This window comes from Heterocephalus glaber, unplaced genomic scaffold (genome assembly GCF_053883595.1).
Source record: "Heterocephalus glaber isolate CG9 unplaced genomic scaffold, H.glaber_assembly_v1.0 deba00001773, whole genome shotgun sequence".
NCBI classification, from domain to species: domain Eukaryota; kingdom Metazoa; phylum Chordata; class Mammalia; order Rodentia; family Bathyergidae; genus Heterocephalus; species Heterocephalus glaber.
In genome coordinates this window covers 11,255,352-11,275,112 of record NW_028258463.1, presented here as the reverse complement: position 1 = coordinate 11,275,112, position 19,761 = coordinate 11,255,352, and the positions used below count along the sequence as shown (strand labels likewise).

The following is a 19,761-nucleotide window of genomic DNA, read 5'->3' as shown; positions in this document are numbered from 1 at the left end:
ATATTAAGCTTTTTAAAGCATTTTTTTTGGTCTTTTTTTGGTACTGGTGATTGAATTCAGGACCTTGTGCTTGTGAGGCAGGCGGTGGCACCACTGAGCTAAATCCCTGGCCCCCCAGAAACAATAAGAAAGGAAAATGAGGAAGATGTTAATGAGGCTCAAAAAATGACACCCATGAGCCTGGGGTGTGCCTGCTGCAGTCCCAGCACTCATGAGGCTGAGGCAGAACTGCAAGTTTGAGCCCAACATTAGTAAGACCCTGTCTCAAAATAAAAAAGATTACTGGGGGGGGGGCCGGTGTAGCTCAGTGTGCAGGCCATAGGTTCAATCCCTAGTGCTGAAAAAAGAAAAAAAAACAAAAACCAAACACAAAAAACATAGCCCAGTGTGGCAGCTCATGCCTGTAACCCAGCACTCGGGAAGATAAAGCAGGATGGTGAGTTCGAGGCCAGCCTGGACTACACAGAGACCCCCCATCACAAAAAACAACAAACACACACACAACCCCCCCGACTCTTTCTCTTGTCCATCTGTCTTTTGTTACAGTTTGCCGTGGGGAAGCAGCAGCTGGAACGTGGTGGGCTGACCCCACGTTCTGCAAGCTGTGTGTTTGTGGAAAGCCAAGCTGGGAAGGGTTGTGTGCTGAGGCCCCAGCTGCCAGGCAGGGTGAGGCTCGAGGTCGCCTGAGCCTTGGAACATGAGCCGAGCCTGGGGCAGCCCAGCTCAAAAAAACGGGGCGTTTAAGTTTGTATTTATAAAACAAAAAAGCCCTCTGTAAACAGTGGTGCAGCCGGTGGAGAACTTGACTGTTAGATCACGCTTACTTCTGTAAGATCCCTTTTGGTCGGCCTGACCCTCTCTCCCTGTGACGCGATGCGCCGTGATACTCCTTGAGCTCAGGCCCGTGGCCCTGGGCCGGCCGTGAGCTGATTGCTCCTCCCTCTTCCAGCGGGCCTAGACCAGGGGGCGGGCGGGTCGAGCGCTTCCCCGCAGGGCCACCAGGGGACGCCTGGACCTCATCCTTCCGTGGTAGAGAGCCCCTCCTGCGTCGCAGGGGACCCGCGCATGCGCCGCCTGGGCCTCTCGCCTGAGCGCCACAGCGAATAAAGCTGTTAGAGGAGCTTTGTACAGGTGTTGCACGCACGTTTTCATGTTTCTGGGAACGGCTGGGCCCTATGTTGGCTCCATGTTTAACGTTTCCCGGAACCACGCCATTTACACGCAGGGAACGAGGTGTCTGGCTGCCACCAGCACATGCTGCGCTTACTTCCTACTTCAGAGTGTGTGTGTGTCTCGTGTTTTGAGACAGTCTCACCTTGTAGCCTGGGCTGGTCTTGAACTCTTGATCCTCCTGCCTCTGCCTCCCTGAGTGCTGGGAGTACAGGCTGCCTCACCACACCTGGCTCTTTGCTGTGGTTTTGATTTGCGTTTTGTTTTTGAGACAGGGTCTCCCTATGTAACTGAAGCTGGCCTGAACTCACTGTGTAGCGCAGGCAGGCCCCTAAGGAGTGGCGATCCTCCTGCCTCAGCCTGAGTGCTGGGGTGACAGGCGTGGGCCACTACACCCAACTCGATCTGCATTTTTGTAATGACTAATAATGTTGGGCATCTCGTCACAGTTTCGTAATCACTCGTGTAACTTATTTGGAGAAATGCCTGCTCAAATCCACTGCCGGTCATAGGTCACAAAAAGCCATCATTATTCTGGGCTGTTTATCTGTTCCTGATATCGGGTCAAGACCTGCACACATCTACCTCGGGGCTGTCTTCCGTGTCCTAGTTCTGACCTCAGCGGGTGCAAATTCTCAGTTGTGTCGAGAATGGCGCATCCGCTTTCCCTTCTCCGCGGCCGTGTGCAGGCTGGGGGTCACTCACTCCCTGGCCATGTCGGCGACTCCCCTCGGGTTTGCGTTTGCGAGGGGGGGTGACCGGACAGGGTGCGGCTCAGACCCTTGGGGAAGCGTCCTCTCCCCACAGCACCGCGGTCTCTGTGGAAACCAGGCTGCCTTTGGTGTTCAGCTCGTCCGGTGCGCAGTGCGGAGGCGGCTTGGGTCCCGAGGCCGCGGGCAGAGGCTTGGGGAGCCGTTTTGTGTCCGCCGGGACTCAGGGCGGGCGCTGCGTGTGGACAGCCCCCCCCCCCCCCCCCAGTGTCTGAGCCTCCCCGGGCCTCCCGCGTGAGGCCAACGGCACCCTGGCTCAAAATAGCCCAGCTGGGAGCCGAGCAGGGCGTGGGCGAGGGAGCTGCCGGCCCTGCCGAGGGAGTGTGGGGGAGGGGGAGAGGGAGAGCCGAGAGCCCAGAGCCCAGAGCCCAGCCCCCAGCCCCCAGCCCCCAGCCCGGCACCCGGAAAGCGGCGCGGCAGGTGGGACAGCAGGGTCGGGGTGCGGACACTTTATTGAGCTCGGGTAGGGACAAGGGGGCGCGGGGTGGCCCTCTGCGGGCGGGGCGCCACCTTCCCTGCCCCGCCTCAGGCCCAGGCATCCGGGGAGTCGGGGCCGGGGCCCCAGGACCGGGCGCCCGAGCCAGGAGGAAGGGGGGCTGGGGTCCCGGATGTGGGAAACACCAGCGCCCCCTCTGGACAGAGCCTCCCGCCCCAGCCCGGCCTAGGCGGCAGCAGGCGACCTCTGTGCTCATCCAGGGACACGCGGGGGAGGTGGCGGAGTCACAGACACGGGGGCACAATTCATCACGGAGGGGACGGGGCAGGCTCACGCCGTCCAGCGGCTCACTCATCCAGCTTCCCTTCCCGGATGTGCTCGAAAGAGAAGGGCACGAACTTGAAGCCGGTCCCACTGTAGAATTTATTCTGGAACTCGACCCTGGGAAGAGGGAAGGGGAAGCTGTCGACCTGCAGAAGCTTTCTTTTCCCTTTAAAATCATACTGGGAAAGCCGGGTGTAGTTGCACGCCTGTGATCGCAGTACTCCGGAGGCTGAGGCAGGAGGATAACTGTGAGTTCGCCAGCCTGTGCTACAGTGAGTTCAAGGCTACCCTGAACTATACAGGGAAACCCGATCTCAGAAAGAAAGAAAAAAAGTACTGGGAGTTGATCCCAGGGCATTTGCACTGAGCTATATCCCCAGCCTATTTCAGTTTAAAATTTCAGACAAGGTCTGGCTAAGTCACTGAGTTCCCCAAGCCGGGCGGGGACTCACAAGCCTCCCGCCTCAGAGTCCCAGTCGCTGACACCACAGGTGGGCGCCGCCACACCTGACCACAGAAAGCTCCTGAACCTTTCTGGGACTCCCAGGTGCCTCTGAGCCCTTCTCCCCGAAGCCCACGGCTCTCAGCGCGCCCCCCACGTCAGGAGCCGCCGCAGGGTCTGGCGGGCTCTGGAGCTGCTGGGTGCGCGGCACTCGGAGTACAGCCTCTCAAAGGGAGCCCCCTGCAGGGACCCCAGACTGGCTCCCCGGAGAAAGCAGTGGGTGGGAAGTGAACTCTGAAGCCTACAGTGAGGGGGGAAATTCCCAGGGACACGGGGAAGTCGGCGGGGAGTCCTCAACCCCAGGCAAACACGCTGCGACCACACAAACATCTGTGAGAACTCTTCTCCTGGGACTGAGGGGAAAGCAGGCCCGGCGCCCGCCCCGCGGCCAGCAAACCGCCAAATATGGGCAGAAAAACGCGCTGCGCAGGCGAGGCCAGGCGGGGCCCTGCAGTTTCCACCGGCACCGGGCAGGGCGGGGCAGCCTGGGGGTCCGGGTCACTCCCCCCACACCCTCAAAATCTTTCCCAACAGCCCAGCTCCCCAGGTTGCTTCTCCCCGAGGCTGTCTCGAGGAAGTGTGTCCCAGAGGCTGGACGCAGCTTCCACTTCGGCTTTCACTGCAACCCCTGCGGGTAATGCAGGTGGTGCCACAGCCCCCGCTCCCGTGGGGGGCCGCCCACCCGTCCTGACTTCCGGCCTGGGATCACACCACCGCCTGAATTTACCCTAATTTCCGGGTGGGAGGCAGGGGCAGAGGTGCCCTCCCAGGTGGCTGGGGTCACCCTCTCGGGCCCCTCTGCTTCCTCCCTGTACCGGCCCAGGCCACCCTTCCGCCCTGCTGAGGGAGCTGGAGAGGGGGTGCGGCACCCGGACACCCGGTGCTTGTCCTTCTGTCTCGGCCGTGCCAGCCCTCACGCTGGCCAGGCAGGCGTTCTAGGGCACACGGAGCCCTACCAACCTCTTGGGTCCGTCCAGGGTCAGCCTGACCGCCCCCCTCACCCCAAGGCCAGGGCCAGGGGCAGAAAGTGGCTTCCCCTCTTCCCTGAGAGCTGCTGTCCTCTTCTGCCACACCCACGCCCTTCCTCCCAGAGGGCGTCCAGAGGGGGTGCAGGGTCCGCCCGCACTGGGCTGCAGTCTGGAGCTGCACCCAGGGCTCTCGCTCCTCCCGCCACGCGCCGGAGCTGAGTAACCGGAGAGCTCCCCACACGCGTGGGAGCTGAGACCCGAGGGGCTCGGCTTCCTGGGAAGGGAGGCGAGGAGTGGGGTCTTGTGTTCACCTCAGCTGCAGTCTGAGCCGTTAGATGCCTCCCTTCTCCGAGAGGAGAGGAGACATGGCCCGCGGTGGGCGAGGCAGCTAGGCGATGGAGGGGTCACAGCTCGGAGACCCTGGCAGGTCAGTGGCCGACCAGCTCACCTGCGTGGGCACCGCATCCCTGTCCTTTGTTCCCTCCCTCCCGCAGCAGCGGGGATTGAACCAGAGTGCTGAGCCAAACCCCAGCCCTTCTGATTTTATTCGGAGACAGGGTCTTGCTAAGTTGCCCAGGCTGGCCTTGTACTTGTGATCCTCCTGCCTCAGCCTGCCGAGGAGCTGGGACTCAGATATGGGCCACCAAGCCATGTCAGCCACCTTCTTATAATTTTTTAAAAATCTCAGAATATGGTTTTCTGTTATCAAATCAAATGTTTTCCTCTTGCCCCAGAAAGACCCAGAACTCCTGGGACAGCTCCTCCAGTTAAGTCAGGAAACCCCAGGGAGGAGGCAGAGGCGGGAGGATGCCCGTGTCAGCCAGCAGGAGTCGCAGCCACCGCGCAGGCCAGGCGGGGTTCCTGTGTTTTCCCTCCTCGAGGGCACTCCGGGGCCTGACAAAGTGCCCTGCATGTGGGGAGTGGCTCCTTGCCCACTACCCCAGGCCCACAGATGGCATCGTGAGCCTTGAGGGGCTCCCGCTCCCACACAGGCTCGGGTAGTTTCCCCTGGCGCCCTCTCTGAGGTGGCCACGCCTGCCTAGGCAACTGCTTCGGCCCTTAGCCTGGTGCAGGGGTCCTGGGTGCCAGCAAGAGACCTTCCTGCAGCACAGCTGGGGGACAGTGCCACCTGGCCAGGGGCCAGGAGCCAGGCAGAGGGCAGGAAAGGAAGGCGGGGAGGGCAGGAAAGCGTGAGTCACCAGGGCGCGGAGGAAGTGTGGCGCTGGCTGATAAGGGGGGAGGGCCGGCCAGGCCCCCAGGGAGCAAGTGGCCTGCACCACCCTGCAAGCCTGGCTCCCCGCAATCTGCACAGCCATGCGGGGTCCTGTGAGGTGCTCGGGGGACGCCACAATAGTGGGGTCCCTCAGGTTGGGGCACTGCCCAGGTCTTGAGCTCAGTGGCACCGAGGTGACTTCGCGTCGGCCTGGGGGGGGTGGGGGGCTCAGCGAGTCTGTGGCCTTTTCCCTGCAGGACATGGTGGGGTGTGAGTGACCTCTGGGAACCGTGTCTAGAGTCCCAGAGACTCCGGGGTTGGAGACCCCAAAACAGGAGAATCACAACATGGAGCTGGGCGATTATAACTTCAGCACAGAGGGAAGCTGAGGCAGAAGGGTTGCAAGTTCAAGCCCTGCTGGGCAACAAAGTGGGACCTTGACTGAGCTCAGTGGCGGAGCACCCCTGGGCTCAGTCCCCAGTGCACAAGGAGAGGAGGAGGGGATACGGCACAACGCGAAGAAGGAAGTGCTAGCTCCAAGCACTGGGACAGGCTCCTACTAGAATCAGACTTACTCAAGGGCCCTGGGTTCCTCATTATGTCTGGCGACCTCCACTGAGGCCACCATCCCAGCGCAGCGCAGCCCGGACCCCAGCTCTCCTTCCCTACGCCCTCTCCATGCAAGGCCTGTGAGTGTGCAGCAGGCTGGGTGTGGCGGTGCCAACCTGAGACCTCCCACGGGGGAGGCTGAGACAGGAGGATCCTGAGTTTAAGGCTGCCCTAGACTGCACAGCAAGTCCCTGTCCCAAAAAAATGAAACTAAATAAAACAGAGTGCTGAAGGGTGCCCATGGCTGGGACTCCCAGGAGCCCAGGGCAAGACAAGTGGGCCTTTCCTGGGCTCCCTCCATGTGCTGCCCGGGCCCATGGAGACGCCGGCCCCAATCCCGTTCTGGGGGTTCTGGGGGGGCCAGCCCGGGCCCCTGCCCGCCACTCACCAGTGCAGCCGCAGGGCATGCAGGAAGGCTGACAGCCCCTCCATGATCAGCAGGATGGCCACGGTGAGTGTGGCGAAGGAGGCGAAGATGAAGAAGAGCACTAGGCTGCCCGCCAGGCTCTTCACACTCAGGCCGATGTGGATGACCATGGTCCACAGCACCTCAGAGAGCTCTGGGGAACAGACAGCGGATCCCGTCAGCCTGGGGCCCGGCTGGGCCCCGTCTCCCTGGGTCAGGGACCCGTAGTCCGGACACACTCACGTGCGTGGGCCAGGCTGAGAGCCCAGAGCCGCAGGTAGGAGGCGGTGTTGGAGATGCAACCTAGGCAGTACTCGATGGTGTGGATAGCCTGGTGGACCATGGTGTCCCCGAAGTCAAACTGTGGTGGAGGAAGCCAGAGAGAGGCCATCAGACCAGGAGGGGGCTCTGCAGAAGCCTGGGCCAGCTGAGCAGGGCTGGGCACTGAGCTCCATCCCCAGCAGACAGGGTCTTGCTAAGTCACTAAGTTGCCCAGGCTGGGCTTGAACTTGTGAGGCTCCTGCCTCAGCCTCCCAGAGAGCTGGGAAGACAGGCGTGCGGCCCCATGGCTGGCTCATACCCTATCTTAGTGCATTTCTTCTCAGCACTGTCTCCCAGCCGGCTGCAAGCTCCAGAGCAGAGGCCTATCAGGGCACTTCAGAGGGGCCGTGCGCCTGGCCGGCTGGTCCCGAGGGCTGGGGAGGGGCCCAGGCTGCCTGCTCAGTGTGAAGCCTCCTCAGCCTCTGCTCTATTTGCAGCCTTTGGGGTCACGGTGGTCTCCTTCCCCTGACTTCTGAGGGATCCCAGGAGCAACAGTCCTGGGGTTCTGCCTCCCACACCTCGTCTTCTGGGGCCTACACTGCACTCTCTCGGGGAGCACTTCTGGGTCTGCTTAGGCGTGGGGGGGCGCGTCTGGGTTCAGAAGGCTTCTTCTGAAAGGGCCCAGCAGCCATCCACACCAGGAGGCCCTCACCGAGCTCCCCCAGGCCGGGCCAGTCCTCTGGGCTCCTCCTGAGACTCAGCAGCTGCCCCAGCCCCAGGTCAGGGTTTGGTCTTCACTCCCATTTCTGCCCAATTGAGGGTCTGGATGGGTGGAGCTACAGGGCGTGGCCAGAGAGGAAGGGGGCTCATTGCCCCTCACCATGACTCTGCACCCCCTGCACTTCCAGCTTCTCACAGAGCAGCTCCCCCAGGCCGCCTCCTCGCCCAAAGCCGCAGTGACCCAGGCATCCCAAGTTCCCAGCCCCAGCTTCGGCCGGCGTGAGGACAGGAGGGGCAGCCTCCTTCAGCACAGCCCTCGCCTGCCCTCCCCACCTGTGCGCCCTGCTCTGCAGCCCTGGGCTCAGGCTCCCAAGGTGAGGAGATGAGGGCTGTCACTCAGCACCCCAGCCTCCTCTACCTCAGTTTCCCCAGCTAGGCCTTCTGCTCTGCCCTCAGTCCCTTCTTACTTCCTAGGAGCTGAGTCTCAGAGCCACTTTGCGGCATGGGCTGTTGCGATAGCCGGGCTCCCCTGCATCTCCAGACCCTCCTCCAGCTCTATCCCTGCCAGCCCCTCTCAGGTGCAGCCCCCAGGGACTCCACGCCCCACACTGTCAGCCATGCTCTTCTGCCCACACTGGGCTGGACTGACTTGTCATTGCCCAAGTCCAGGGGCCCTGACCCTGTGCCCCTTCCTCCAGGCCTAGCTTCCACCTCCCACAGCTTCAGGCTGCTGGTCCCTACCTGCCCTGCTGTCCCTTGCCAGGAGGGGCATCTCAGCATGGCACTGCACCTGGGCACCATCTCTCCTGCTCCTGAGGGCCTGGCCCAACGTGGCCTACACCCGTGTGTGGCCAGCTCTGCAGCCTGGGTTCACCTCTCCCCGTCCCTGCTCATGCTGTGCTGGGCCTGCACCCTCCGAGGACTGCTGCTAGGGCCCAGCTCAGGGAGACTCTGGGGACACTCTCCAGGTCTCGCCCAAGTCACGCAGTACCTGGCCACCCCCATCACAGTGCTTCTTGGCTGAGCGCCCCACTGCTCTGGGGGCCCCTCAGAGGCGGGCTGCTTCCTCCTCGGTTTCTGCAGCCGACCCAGAGCTGAAGAGCCCACCAGGCGGGCTGGTGACTGCACGTGGCCCTGGCTGCCAGGCTGCTGTCCTCAGGGGACCCCAGCTGCCCCCCCAGCTGGATACAGCACCTCTCGGAGAGGAGGACAATAGCTGGCAGGGAGGCCAGGTGCTGCGGCCGGCCTGTGGGAGCTGAACAGGGCTGCTCTGCTAGAGGCCACCACAGTTACCTGCCCACCCGGCACCAGGCTGATAAGGTGGAACCTGTGAGGCCAGGCAGCCCGCAGCCAGGAGCAGCGCCAAGCCGGGGAGGCTAAGTGGGCCTCTCCCGCATGTCCCAGCCTGGGCAGGGCTGCAAGGGGGACCCTGGCACCACACAGTTGGCTGCACCTCTGACGGTGGCCTGGGCACAGGGTGCCAGGAAGCCAGCAAGGCCCTTTTCAGCCTTGGGGACCCGGTGCTCCATCTCCATCAGAACAGCAGAGGCGGCCACTGCTCAGGCCAGGGAGGGGAGGCAAGGGAGGAGGAGGAAGGAAGGAAGGAAGGAAGGAAGGGCGGGCTCACGGGGCAGGTGTGTCAGAGAGAAGTTCTGCAGGAAGATACAAACAGCGCAGAAAGGCCTTTTAGACCCAGCTCAAAACACGCGGCCCTCAACAGACCCCTGCCAAGCTAGGAGGCCCTCGCTCTAGACTCAGCCTGCCTCCGGCTGGCTTTCCTGCACCCTGCATGCACCCAATGGGTGAGGCCTCCCCCTGAATGCTGCCTCCCTTGTACCGACCTGGCCCATGGCAGGGCCGGCCAGAGCATTAAGCAGTGGAGGGCGGGTGTGCTCAGCTCACAGAGGGCAGGACGCACACAGCCACCCGAGGCTCCTGGGACAGGAGGTGGAGGCCAGGATGGAGCCCTGGCTGAGAGTGCGGGCAGACTCAGAGGTGTTAGACCAGCAAACCCATGACACAGAGACGGGTGATGACAGAGAGGCAGTGATGGAGATGAGCGGAGCACAACACAGGCGCAGCGGGGATGGCAGTGGGATGCGGGCGTGCGGGCCCAGGGTGGTGGGTGGGGTCAGCAGAGCGCTCACAGATGGGAGAGGAGAGGCCCGGAGAACAGACAGCTTTGTCTTACCACTGCATCCTCGGCAGGCTTGAAAACACAAATTCACACTTAGTGGGGAGCACGCCATGCCATGCAGGCTCAGTTAAGACATCCTCACTACACCTGCTCCTGGGGCGGGGCTGTGAACATGCAGTGGGGTTCGCGTGCTGGGGGTGCCTCCTCGGCAACAGCCAAGGCACAATCGGCAGTGGGGCCGCAGTGAGGCTGTTTCCAAGAAACCGTGCCACACGCGCTGGGAGCAGTCAGTGGAGTGCAGGCGGGTCCTCTGCTGCTGGCCACTCTGCCAGACAGTGAGTGCTGTGCTTCAGTGAGCAGATAACCCGCACAGCTCAGCTGGGGCTGTGGGGGACCTAACTGGCTGAGCCTGGAAGAAGCCTTAAGGGAAAGGCTGGTATGGCCACACTCCTGCCCACTGTCCCTGTATAAAACAGGCAAATAACAAAAAAATCTCAAAGAAAACATCTGCAGGGAGAACGCACCCATGGGCTGGACCTGAGAGTGCCAGCGGGGGCCGCTGGTGAGCAGCGTGGTAAGTTGGTTGGTTGGTTTGCTGGGGATTCAGGTTGAACCCAGGGCCCCACACATGCGCACACTGGGCAAGCGCCCAGCCTGGGGCAGAGCAGCTGCAACCATTCTGAGAAGGGCGAGGGAGGAGAAGCCACCCGCAGGGCCTGTGTTCTGTGGGGAGCAGACGAGCTGCGTGCGACCTCGGGGCCAGCAGAGAGAGGCTGTGGCAGGCTCCCAGCTGGTGTGGAGGGAGGCCCACGGGAAAGTGCGCCCAGGAGGAGCCGACTGTTAGTACGTTCAGTGTGCAAGGAGACAGGCGTGAGCCCCTAGGAAAGCGAGCCTGGGGTGACCCGAGCGGAGAGGAGCCCCGCCATCAAGCTTACCTCTTCCGCGTCCTCCGAGTGGGTGGAGAGCTGGTCATGCTGAATAATCTCAGCATCCTCCTCTGTTGGTCCGTTGCCCACCCTGATCCCACCAAAGTTGAGAGTTCCCTACACGGGCGAACAGAAAGAGTGGAATTTGCCTGGGCTTTAGGTGAGCTAGGTTCTGGAGGTGGGAAGGGCGTGGCCGGTGCACACAAACTTCAGGAGGCGCCAGCCACAGCCATGGGACCCACTGATCTGACACTGCCTACAAACCACTGCCCTGGCTGCACTCGGATCCACAACTCCATCTGCGGTACCCAGAGGCACTGGGCTCGCCGGGCAGCGCTGACCGAGACCCCTGTCAGAGACAGACCCTTCCCAGGGCAGCACCCCTGAACAGCCTGCAGTGTGTGAGCTTTCCCCAGGGGCCCAACAGGGGCCTAGGTGTCCTGGAAAGGCTGGGCTGTGCCCAGGAACAAGAGCTCCCTGGGCTGAGGACAGAAACAAGCTTGTCCACAAATTTATGACTACAAAGAACCTAGTTAAAAAATGGGAAAGAAATCAAAGGGGGCCCTCAGGGTGCTGCCTCCCCACGGGCTCTGGCCTGGCACTGCAGCCTCTGTCTCCCCAGGGAGTCTGCAGCGGAGGTCCATGGCCAGGGGGGTTTTTTTTGTGGGGTTTTTCTGGCACTTGGGACTGAACCTAGGGCCTTCATTAAATTCACTATATCGCCCAAACTGGGCTGGACCTTGTGATCCTCCCGCCTTAGCCTCCCAGACTGCTGGGATTATAGGTGTGCACCACCACACCCAGCTCCATACACAGAATTTTAAAGTCAACTTCATTTGAAAAATCGGGATTTACTGAGTCAAAAGGAGCCTAGGGGGCCAGAGATTTAGCTCAGTGGTTCTGCCGCCTGCCCGCAGGCCCAAGGACCCCAGTTCAATCCCTGGTACCAAAAAAAACAAAACAAAAGGAGCCCTGGGCAGAACTGGGGAGAATCAGACAGATGCCAGTGCTCGGTTATGGTGGCCCTGTGAGGAGCCCGGGGCGGCCTCACCGGCCTCTGCCGCCCGCTCCCTGCTCCTGCCCCTCTCCCTGGTGTCACCTCTGCCACTCCATGACCGTGACCGAGCCTGAGTCTGCAGACTCGCTGCCCGGCCGCGGGGCCCCCAGAGCACTTTGGCAGCTGCCGAGTACACAGGGTCTCTGGTCCTGTGCCCGCAGTGGTCGCCTCAGGAGGGCTGGGCCCGGCACAGCGAGCCTGACTTGTAACACTGTCAAGGCTCCGCTGACGATAAACACTGCACCCTCAAGAGTTGGCAACCCCTGCTGGGACTCCAGTGCAGCTGAACTTTAAGACGACACACAGACTGGATATTCCCAGGCTGCAGTTTGTAGTGGCGAAGAACGGGGAACAACCAACATGTCCACAAACCAGAGTGACCACATAATTTTGGCCTATCCAGTGGAATGTCCTGTGGGATGCAAAGCTACAGGAAACGGAACAATCACCAGGATGAAACACTACGGAGACGGCTAACAAACTGTGGACACAGTGCTGCGTTTAAAACACAGCTCCTGCTGGGGCGGCCATTTTCGCACGGGCACTGGTGCTGATAAGCAAAGCCCCACTGCTGGCGCCCTCCGAGTGGGGGGGAGAAGGAGGAAGAGGAAGAGGGAGGAGGAAGGGGGGGGGAGGAAGAGGGAGGAGGAGGAGGAAGAGGGAGGAGCAGGAGGAGGAGGAGGGGGAGGAGGAGGACAATGGCCACCACCGCAGGGGCGTCTGGGTCGGCACTGCATTCCTTCAGGCTGAGGCACCGGCTGCTTGTTTGTCTTTTTAATGTCAGTGGAGGCCTGTCTGGGTTATGGGATTATGGGCCACTTTTATGTTTTTCTTCTACTTATCTGTTTTGTTTTAATATTCTAAGAAATATGAGGTGCAATAACATTATGATAAGTTTTTAAAAACTTACTACAGTAAAATACATGCTGTCACGAGTCGTGCTCAAGTCCCCCTCCTCAAGTCCAACAGGCTTATGGCCCCCAGCACTTCCCGAGGCAGGTACAGAAGCCGCCCATGTCTGCGGCTGCGCTGCCCTGAGTCCATTCAAAATGCTAACCTTTCATGGTCATTTTGACTTTGGGGGGAGCCAGAAGCTGCACGGCACTGGATCTAGCAAGTAAGGTGGATGAGGACACCGCGCTGTGTTTTTATGAGCCGCCTTTCTGTTGGATGGTGCGTGGCAGTGGCACCTTATGCAGACGCTCACAAGAGGCCTGCAGAGCTACTCCAGAAAGGCGCAAGATGCTGGGGTAAGGGCAGCGTTCTGAGAGGAATGCACGACAGGATGTCTTTTACTGTGATAATTTTTTTATTTGAGACAAAGTCTTGCTTTGTAGTCCAGGCTGGCTTTGAACTCACTATGTAGCCCAGGCTGGCCTCAAAGTTGTGGTGATCCTCCTGCCTCAGCCTCTCGAGTGCTGGGATTACAGGTGTGCGGCACCACATCCAGCTACTGTGGTAATTTTTTTTTAAACACACACTTTATTTACCCACTGTCAGTTCAAAGCTTATTGTAACGCGCTGTCAGCTTTTAGAAGTACTGAAAGCTGGGCCCCCCTGATGGGCACATGCCTACCCTAAGGGAGGGCTAAGAGGCCACAGTGGGCCCCAGGGTGTCCCACAGCAGAGCCTGTCTGAGCAGCGTCCCAGGCAGGGGCTGCCTCGAGGGACACAAAGGAGCCCCACGTCAGCATGCAGGGCCGCAGCACAGGAAGGGGGGACAGTCAGCACAGAGAAGAGAAGGAAGACTGTGCCATGACGCCACTCACAGGCAAGAGGGCGAACACAGGCCCGAGACAGCTGAGAGGCCACAGCCTCGCCCTTCGGGGCTGAGGTTCTAGGGCTCTTCCTGTGGTGCTGTCATCTGGGCTGCGGCCCGGCCCAGAAGCAGACCCTGCGCTGCAGAGGAGCGGGGAGGGAGCCCCTGTGGGCTCGAGGGCTCCAGATGGCACTTCCACTTGAGTTCACCCCAGAAGACAGTCCAGATCTTAAGGCATCAAGAGCTTCTCAGAAGCACCTTAGGTGCTCAGAGCAGTGGAGAGAAGACTGTGGAAGAACACTAGCAACGAGCGCACATCAAGGGTCTCCTTTTCACAGAGAAGGAGAGAGGCCCTACCTGAAAACAGTGTCAAGCAGGAGGAGGGAAACATCCTGTGCCCCACAGTATCAGTCCTTCCAGACTAGCTCCAGAGGCTGGCTGTGGGCTTCCGTGCTCAGGATGGCCAGGACCCCTCCCGGGAGGCACGGCCATCCCCCTTGTGTGTATGCATGTCCTACCAGGACTCAGAACACACAGGTAATCGCTGCCAGGGAGGCTTAGAGAACTGAGAGTCATAGCCCGAAGGTCTTGGGCTACTCTGATGGTAGTGCCTTAGAAGACGGGTTAAAAGGGTTTTTAGGGACAAAAATCCAAATGCTTAACATTCTGTGTGCTGTTACTGAACCACAGTTAGTGTCTCGAAAGGGAAGATCAAGACAGAAGGCGACCTGGTCACCACACAGGAGACCCTGCGGGAGTAGAGGGCTCGGCAAACAGCTCAGCCCGTGAGACTCCTGAGCCCCTCCCGGAGAGGAGACCCTCTGCACTCGCGGTCTTGAGAGGAGCCACTGCTAACAAGCACCACATGTCCAAGCATCGCTCTGAAGCGGAACCCGAAGTACAGGGAAACTGAGTCAAGAATCAGATGCCCGCACTTCCGTGGTGAGAAATCGCCCACCATGGTCATGGAGCAGGACACAAGGCGGCTAAGCCGGAGAGCCGCCATCTTGGGTGGGACGATGATGGGAGCGAGAGCTCACGGCAGCCCTCGGCCCCAGGGACAGGGACAGTGCTGTACTTACTTCCGAAAAGGGACTTGTGGACAATGGGAACCAACACCAGTCTACTCTCAAGAGGTGGTGAGCTCTTCTGCCATCGTCTCAGAGAGGGACAGGACACACTTCCCAAGGGACACACGGCCCACACTGAACGCCATGACAAGGAAGCCTGCCGCACTGTTTGCACTCCTAAACACAGCGTGCTGCTGGCGGAGCTGGATTCACTCACTGGTGCAGCCGCTGCTGCCTCTAGTCCCTGCTGGCTCGGGGCTGGGCTGACTGGGGCCTCCTCGGGTTGCCCTTCCTGATGGTGACGGGAGAAAAGAAGGAGGGAGAAGAAAACAGAAGAGGGAAGGAGGGCGGGAAGGGCAAGCGAATGGGGGCACATGGAAGGATGAGGATGGTCAGGAGAGGGAGAGGAGAGTCTTGTAACTCACTGCTCTCTGACAGCCAGGTGTCACACACACACGCGGGGCATGCACAGTGCAGCTCGGTGCGCTACCGGCAGCCGGGCCCACTGCACTGTTCCCAGAATTCCAGTGCACACGCATGTGCAAGCACAGCTACGTATGTACATTGCTTTTTGAGAAGAAAAATACCAATATGCTTTAAAACAAACCTTTGCCCTGACACTCTGGTCGGAGTTTGGCTTTAAAAGGCGGAGTCTCAGTGTCAGGCCAGATCAGCCAGGTGAGGGGCCCGCCTGCAGCCCTGATCCGGGCTGGGGCTCAGGCTGCTGGGGCTCAGGCCGCATCCCACAGGCCCAGGCTGAGCTGTGGCCCGGTCTGCACCCAGCCCTCAGAGTGGCTGCGGAATCTGTGCCGGCAGTGCCCAGCAGTCGGGCTGGTTGCGGCACCAGTGTTTCTCAGAGACCTGGGTTCATGCCGTGCGGTGGTCCACGACTCGGGGAGCTGCCATGCAGCCTAGAAACTCAGACCCCAGACACTCACCAAGTGCTTCCGCCTCAGATACTGGTGACGCAGGACCAGTGGCTTCAGCAGCAGCATCCAGGGCACACACAGCAGCGCGACGACCACAAGGAAGCACTGGATTCCCTTCTGCGGGCCAGGAGGGCAGCACATCACGGAGTGGCCTGTGCCGGTCCCCGGACAGCACCCTGGGCATCTGCCAGAGCACTTCTAGCTGCTTGGCTAACTACTCGGGGTGGCACGGGAGCTGCCCAGCAGCCGCAGCTCTCACTGCCCTCATTCAGGTCCAGACACAGTGACCCACTGGGGCTGAGGGGCGGCCTGGACCCAGATCTGCACTCCAGGGCTGGGAACAAAGAAAGGTCTGGCCTCCCTCGTGAGGGAGCAGCTCCGCGCCCCGCCAGCCCACGCCCCGCCAGCCCACGCACCTGCCCAGAGTACAGCATGGCACTGCCCGACTCGGGGTAGGAGAAGAGGAACATGTTGATGAAGTGGATCAGAAGGCTGGGCGCAGTCTCCGATGTGCGCGCACTGTAGGCCGTCCACTTGTAGAAGATGAGTATGACCAGGTAGCCGAACAGGGAGGACATGAAGATGATCTCTGGGATGAACCCGAAGTAGATATTGAGGGGCTTCTTGAAGTAGCTAAAAGAAGAAGGGAAGTGTTCGGAGAGAAGGGTCCAGCAAAGGCCAGGGTGCGGAGTGCGAGGCCCACAGACCGGGGACCTCGGGCAGGAGGGCTCTGAGCCAACCCGCCATATAGCCCTGCAGACCTGGGGACTGAGCCTGGCGCCTTTGCACTGAGCTACATTCTGGGCCCTTTTTAAATGATTATTATCCTTTTATTTTTGAGACAGGAGCTCACAAAGTCACTGAGACTGGCAATCCTCCTGTCTCACCTCCCAGAGTGCTGAGATTACGGGTCTGCAGCAACCATGCTCGCAGCTTGTAATTTTACACATCAAGAAAGAAAAGGAATTCACTCAATCTGGTAGAGAAAATGCCTGAAGCTTTTTTCAAAGATCTTTATTACAACCATAAATTGCAAAGGACTAATAGTAAGTTTCATTTCAGACCACGAGGTTTTCTGTGTGCATGTGCGTGTGCGTATGTGTGTGTATGTGTTTGTCTTTGCTTTTTTGAGACCAGATATTGCTATGCAATTCAGTCTGGCCTTGAACTCTAGCCCTGGCTGGTCTTGAACTTCAAGACCAGCTTCCCGAGTGCTGACATCACAGGTGGGCATCACCACATCCAGCTAGACCATGGGATTTTTATAGCTAGGCATGGTGGTGCAAGCCTGTAATCCCAGCACTCAGGAGGCTGAGTCAGGAGAGCTTCTAGTTCAAGGCCTGGGCTACAGAGTGAGACTGGTCTCAAAGAAACAAAGGCCATGAGTTTTTACAGAATGCCACCTGCAGTGCAGGCTCAGGCTCTGAGTCATTAACCCTCCCGCAAACCACAGTGATGTCTTTGGGAAGAAGCCTCCTCCCCAGCACATACCTCCCCTCCCCAGCCCTGCCGCCAGACTCACATGTGGTTGAAGAGGCTCAGGCTGACCCCGAACAGCATGTGGATGATGCCCAGGACCACCGACATCTTCATCTTGAAGGAGTTGAGGAAGGTCAACTTGTTGGTGGCAATGTTCCAGATCTTTCAAACCCAAGCAAAGACAAAGCATCACACAAAGAACGCTCACGTGGGCAGACACCATTCATCTGTTTAGAAGAGACTTGTTTCAGTTCAGGAAATCCCGAACACGCACTTAAATACCAGGAGCAGCAGCAGCACCAGCAATGCAGGGCCCCGCCTGCCACGACCGGGGCCCCTGGGGAGCGAGGCCAACAGGCGTCACTCCGCCCGCCCGTGACCAGCCAGTGAGGTTGGAGAAAAGGCAAGAAGTTGGTTTTGAGACCTGACCATAGGGCGGTGTCACCCAGGAGGTGCTCATGTTCGAAGTGACGTTTCTCTCTTGGCGCCGGGGACAGACCCCAGGCCTCATGCACGCTGAGTGTGAGTCCTGCCACCAAGGAATGCCAGGCCCAGCGGCCGTTCTTCAGGCTCACAGACAGCGGTCTGCATGCAGACTCCTGCATGTCTGGGCTTCGTGATCAGCAACCTGTGCACCACGCCTCCCCTACCCACCTCGCCTTGGTCCCCACCACCTCTGCTGCGGCCCAGGGCTCTGTGCGGCCCTCCCCAGCCTGTGCCCTGCTGCTAGGTGCCACAGGTGCTCAGCCAGGGCCATGGCTGTGCCGCAGCCGCCCACATTCACTCTTGTCCCCTCAGGCCGGGTGCCCACTCTGCCAGCCTGACATTCTCTGCCCCGCTCAGCCCCAGCCACCTCGCCTGAGCCACAACTGTGCCCTGCGCCAGCACCTTCCAAGGCCCCGCTGCCGGGCTGAGGGAGCAGCACCACTTGTGTCCTGGCCCCCGGCACAGCTCCGGCCTGCGTGAAAGCGCGTCACTGTTCTCTCAGTTCCACGGCTCTGAACGGCTGGGACATGTGCGCTTGGTGCCCCGGTCCTTCTAGCACCTCCCTGTGCACCCGGGACCTCCGCGCACACCCAGGCCACAGCAGCACTCTCACACTCCCCGCTACATGGCAGGAGCTGGGGCTCAGACCCGCTTGTGCAGCAGACGCTGGGCCTTGCAGACCAAGGCCGTCCCGAAATGTCTGCCCAGTGAGTCTGGGAAGCATTCCTGAGCCCGGCAAACCTGTTCCCGGTGTATGTTCGGGAGCACAGTGTCTCCCTCAGAGAACCCAGGATTCAGTTGGATCTGCCAAGGTCTGCCTGGCACCAGGTCCACAGTAAGCGACTCAGTGACATCAGCTTGCCATCCATGCATTCCAGCAGGTGAAGCTGCTGTTACAATGAAACACAGTCAGCCTCAGCCTCCACATCCACAGCTCCACATCAGAGGACTCAACCCCAGCAGATCAGAAATATTCAAAGCTGGGTATGGTGCTGCACATTATGATCCCACCACTCTGGGAGGCTGAGGCAGGCCGCTCAAAAGTGGATCCCAGCCTGGGAAACTTAGTGAGACCCTGTCTCAAAATGAAAAAGAAAGGGCTAGGGACAGAGCTTAGTGTGAATGCCCAGGGCTCAATCCCCCACCACAGGCACGTGCACAGGCACAGAGCGGAGAGAATGAGTGCTGCGTCCCCGTGGGGCTCTGCTGCAGGGTGAGGTGGGCAGGCTGCCCCGGGGGCAGTGCTCACTGCTCTCTGCCTGGGGACACAGTGAGGCCCTGCAGCTGGCGAGGACCCAAGTGTGACGCCTCTGAGGGGGAGCCCCGGGGGCTGCAGGGGCGCTGTGATGGGACCCAGACTTCACCCAGAAAGGCCCACAGCTTCTCCCTGCTGCATCCCATCTCCCTCAGGCCGAGTCGCTCACCTGGGAGCTCCCAGCACGGACACTGCTGCCTGTGGAGGGGCGGGCCCTACCTGCCACTCACCTTTGATTGAAGGGAGCAAATCAACAGCGACAAAATGGAATAAAATCCTTCATCGGCAGAAACATACAACAATTAATTGGCCTCTGCATAAAAAAACGACTTGCTGGGCCATGGATTTAGCTCAGTGGTTCCGCTGCTTGCCCATCCCCGGTACCAAAAAAGAAAAGAAAATTCAGGACGGAGTATACAATCTCCTGGGCACTGAGAAGTCCAGTGACTGGACACCCGCACTGGCCGTCCTTGCACCCGCAGTCATAAACATTTCACCCCAGATTCCTTAGGGCTTTCAATACATATTAACCCTAATTCCCTTCCCAGCTAGCTGCTGAAATCTCCTGATTTTAGTCTTTGCTTACATCTGGACTGGAATAAACCTTTTTTTCTCACAAAGCCTGTCTCCAAGTAGCTTCACAAATCCCAGCACTCAGGAGGCTGAGGCAGGAGGATTGCTGAGAGTTCAAGGCCAGCCTCCAGTGAGTCCAAGGTCACCCTATATAGTGAGTTCAAGGTCAGCCTAAACTATATAGTGAGACCCTGTCTTCTCAAAAAACAAAAAAAAGGGGCCGGGGATTTAGCTCAGTGGTTCCAGAGCCTGCTTTGAAAGCAGGGCAAGGTTTCAAGTTCGCTCCCCGGTAGCAAAAAAAAAAAAAGTAAGTTTCTGCAAGTTTATAAAGAATGAAAATCTGAAATCCACTGCAAGAGATACTTCTACTTCGTCAAACCATCTGAAAAAAATTTTTAAAAATGAAGTGAGTAGAAATGAATTGAGAACTGGGAAGGAGTGTCTTGAAAATCAATATTCGCAGAGCCAATATTTTTAGCTACTTCAGAAATATGCACTGTTGGAGCCTATAAACCCAGCTCTCAGGAGGCTGAGGAAGGAGGATTGCGGTGAAGTCAAGGCCAGCCTGGGCCACAAAGCAAGCCCCCACATCTCAAAAACAAAAACAAACAAACAAACAAACAAGCAGTGTTGGGAAAATATGTGGCTCCCACCACACTGGGTCTCGCATGGCTTGGAACCAAATTGAACACAACACGTCAGCTAGGAAGG

General features: G+C 59.4%; 1 protein-coding gene across 12 annotated transcripts in view; it reads right to left on the bottom strand.

Annotated features, from left to right (window-relative positions):
- Positions 1 to 2,374: 2,374 nt before the first annotated feature.
- Atp6v0a1 (ATPase H+ transporting V0 subunit a1) overlaps positions 2,375 to 19,761 on the bottom strand; it is a 46,556-nt gene continuing 29,169 nt past the window's right edge. For 4 of the 12 annotated variants that reach the window (XM_021240311.2, XM_021240313.2, XM_087202295.1 and 1 more), the window contains 9 exons: positions 16,780 to 16,898; positions 15,674 to 15,890; positions 15,267 to 15,374; positions 14,546 to 14,620; positions 10,452 to 10,559; positions 9,571 to 9,588; positions 6,642 to 6,759; positions 6,381 to 6,552; positions 2,375 to 2,817 (listed from right to left, as the gene is read on the bottom strand). In XM_021240311.2, coding sequence (XP_021095970.1) covers positions 2,724 to 2,817; positions 6,381 to 6,552; positions 6,642 to 6,759; positions 9,571 to 9,588; positions 10,452 to 10,559; positions 14,546 to 14,620; positions 15,267 to 15,374; positions 15,674 to 15,890; positions 16,780 to 16,898 — 1,029 coding nt within the window. In that variant the 3' untranslated portion in view covers positions 2,375 to 2,723. Of the gene's footprint in view, positions 2,818 to 6,380; positions 6,553 to 6,641; positions 6,760 to 7,371; positions 7,496 to 8,838; positions 9,032 to 9,570; positions 9,589 to 10,451; positions 10,560 to 14,545; positions 14,621 to 15,266; positions 15,375 to 15,673; positions 15,891 to 16,779; positions 16,899 to 19,761 lie in introns of those variants that run through there. The other 8 variants (XM_004859328.4, XM_004859330.4, XM_021240314.2 and 5 more) reach the window with 6 other exon arrangements.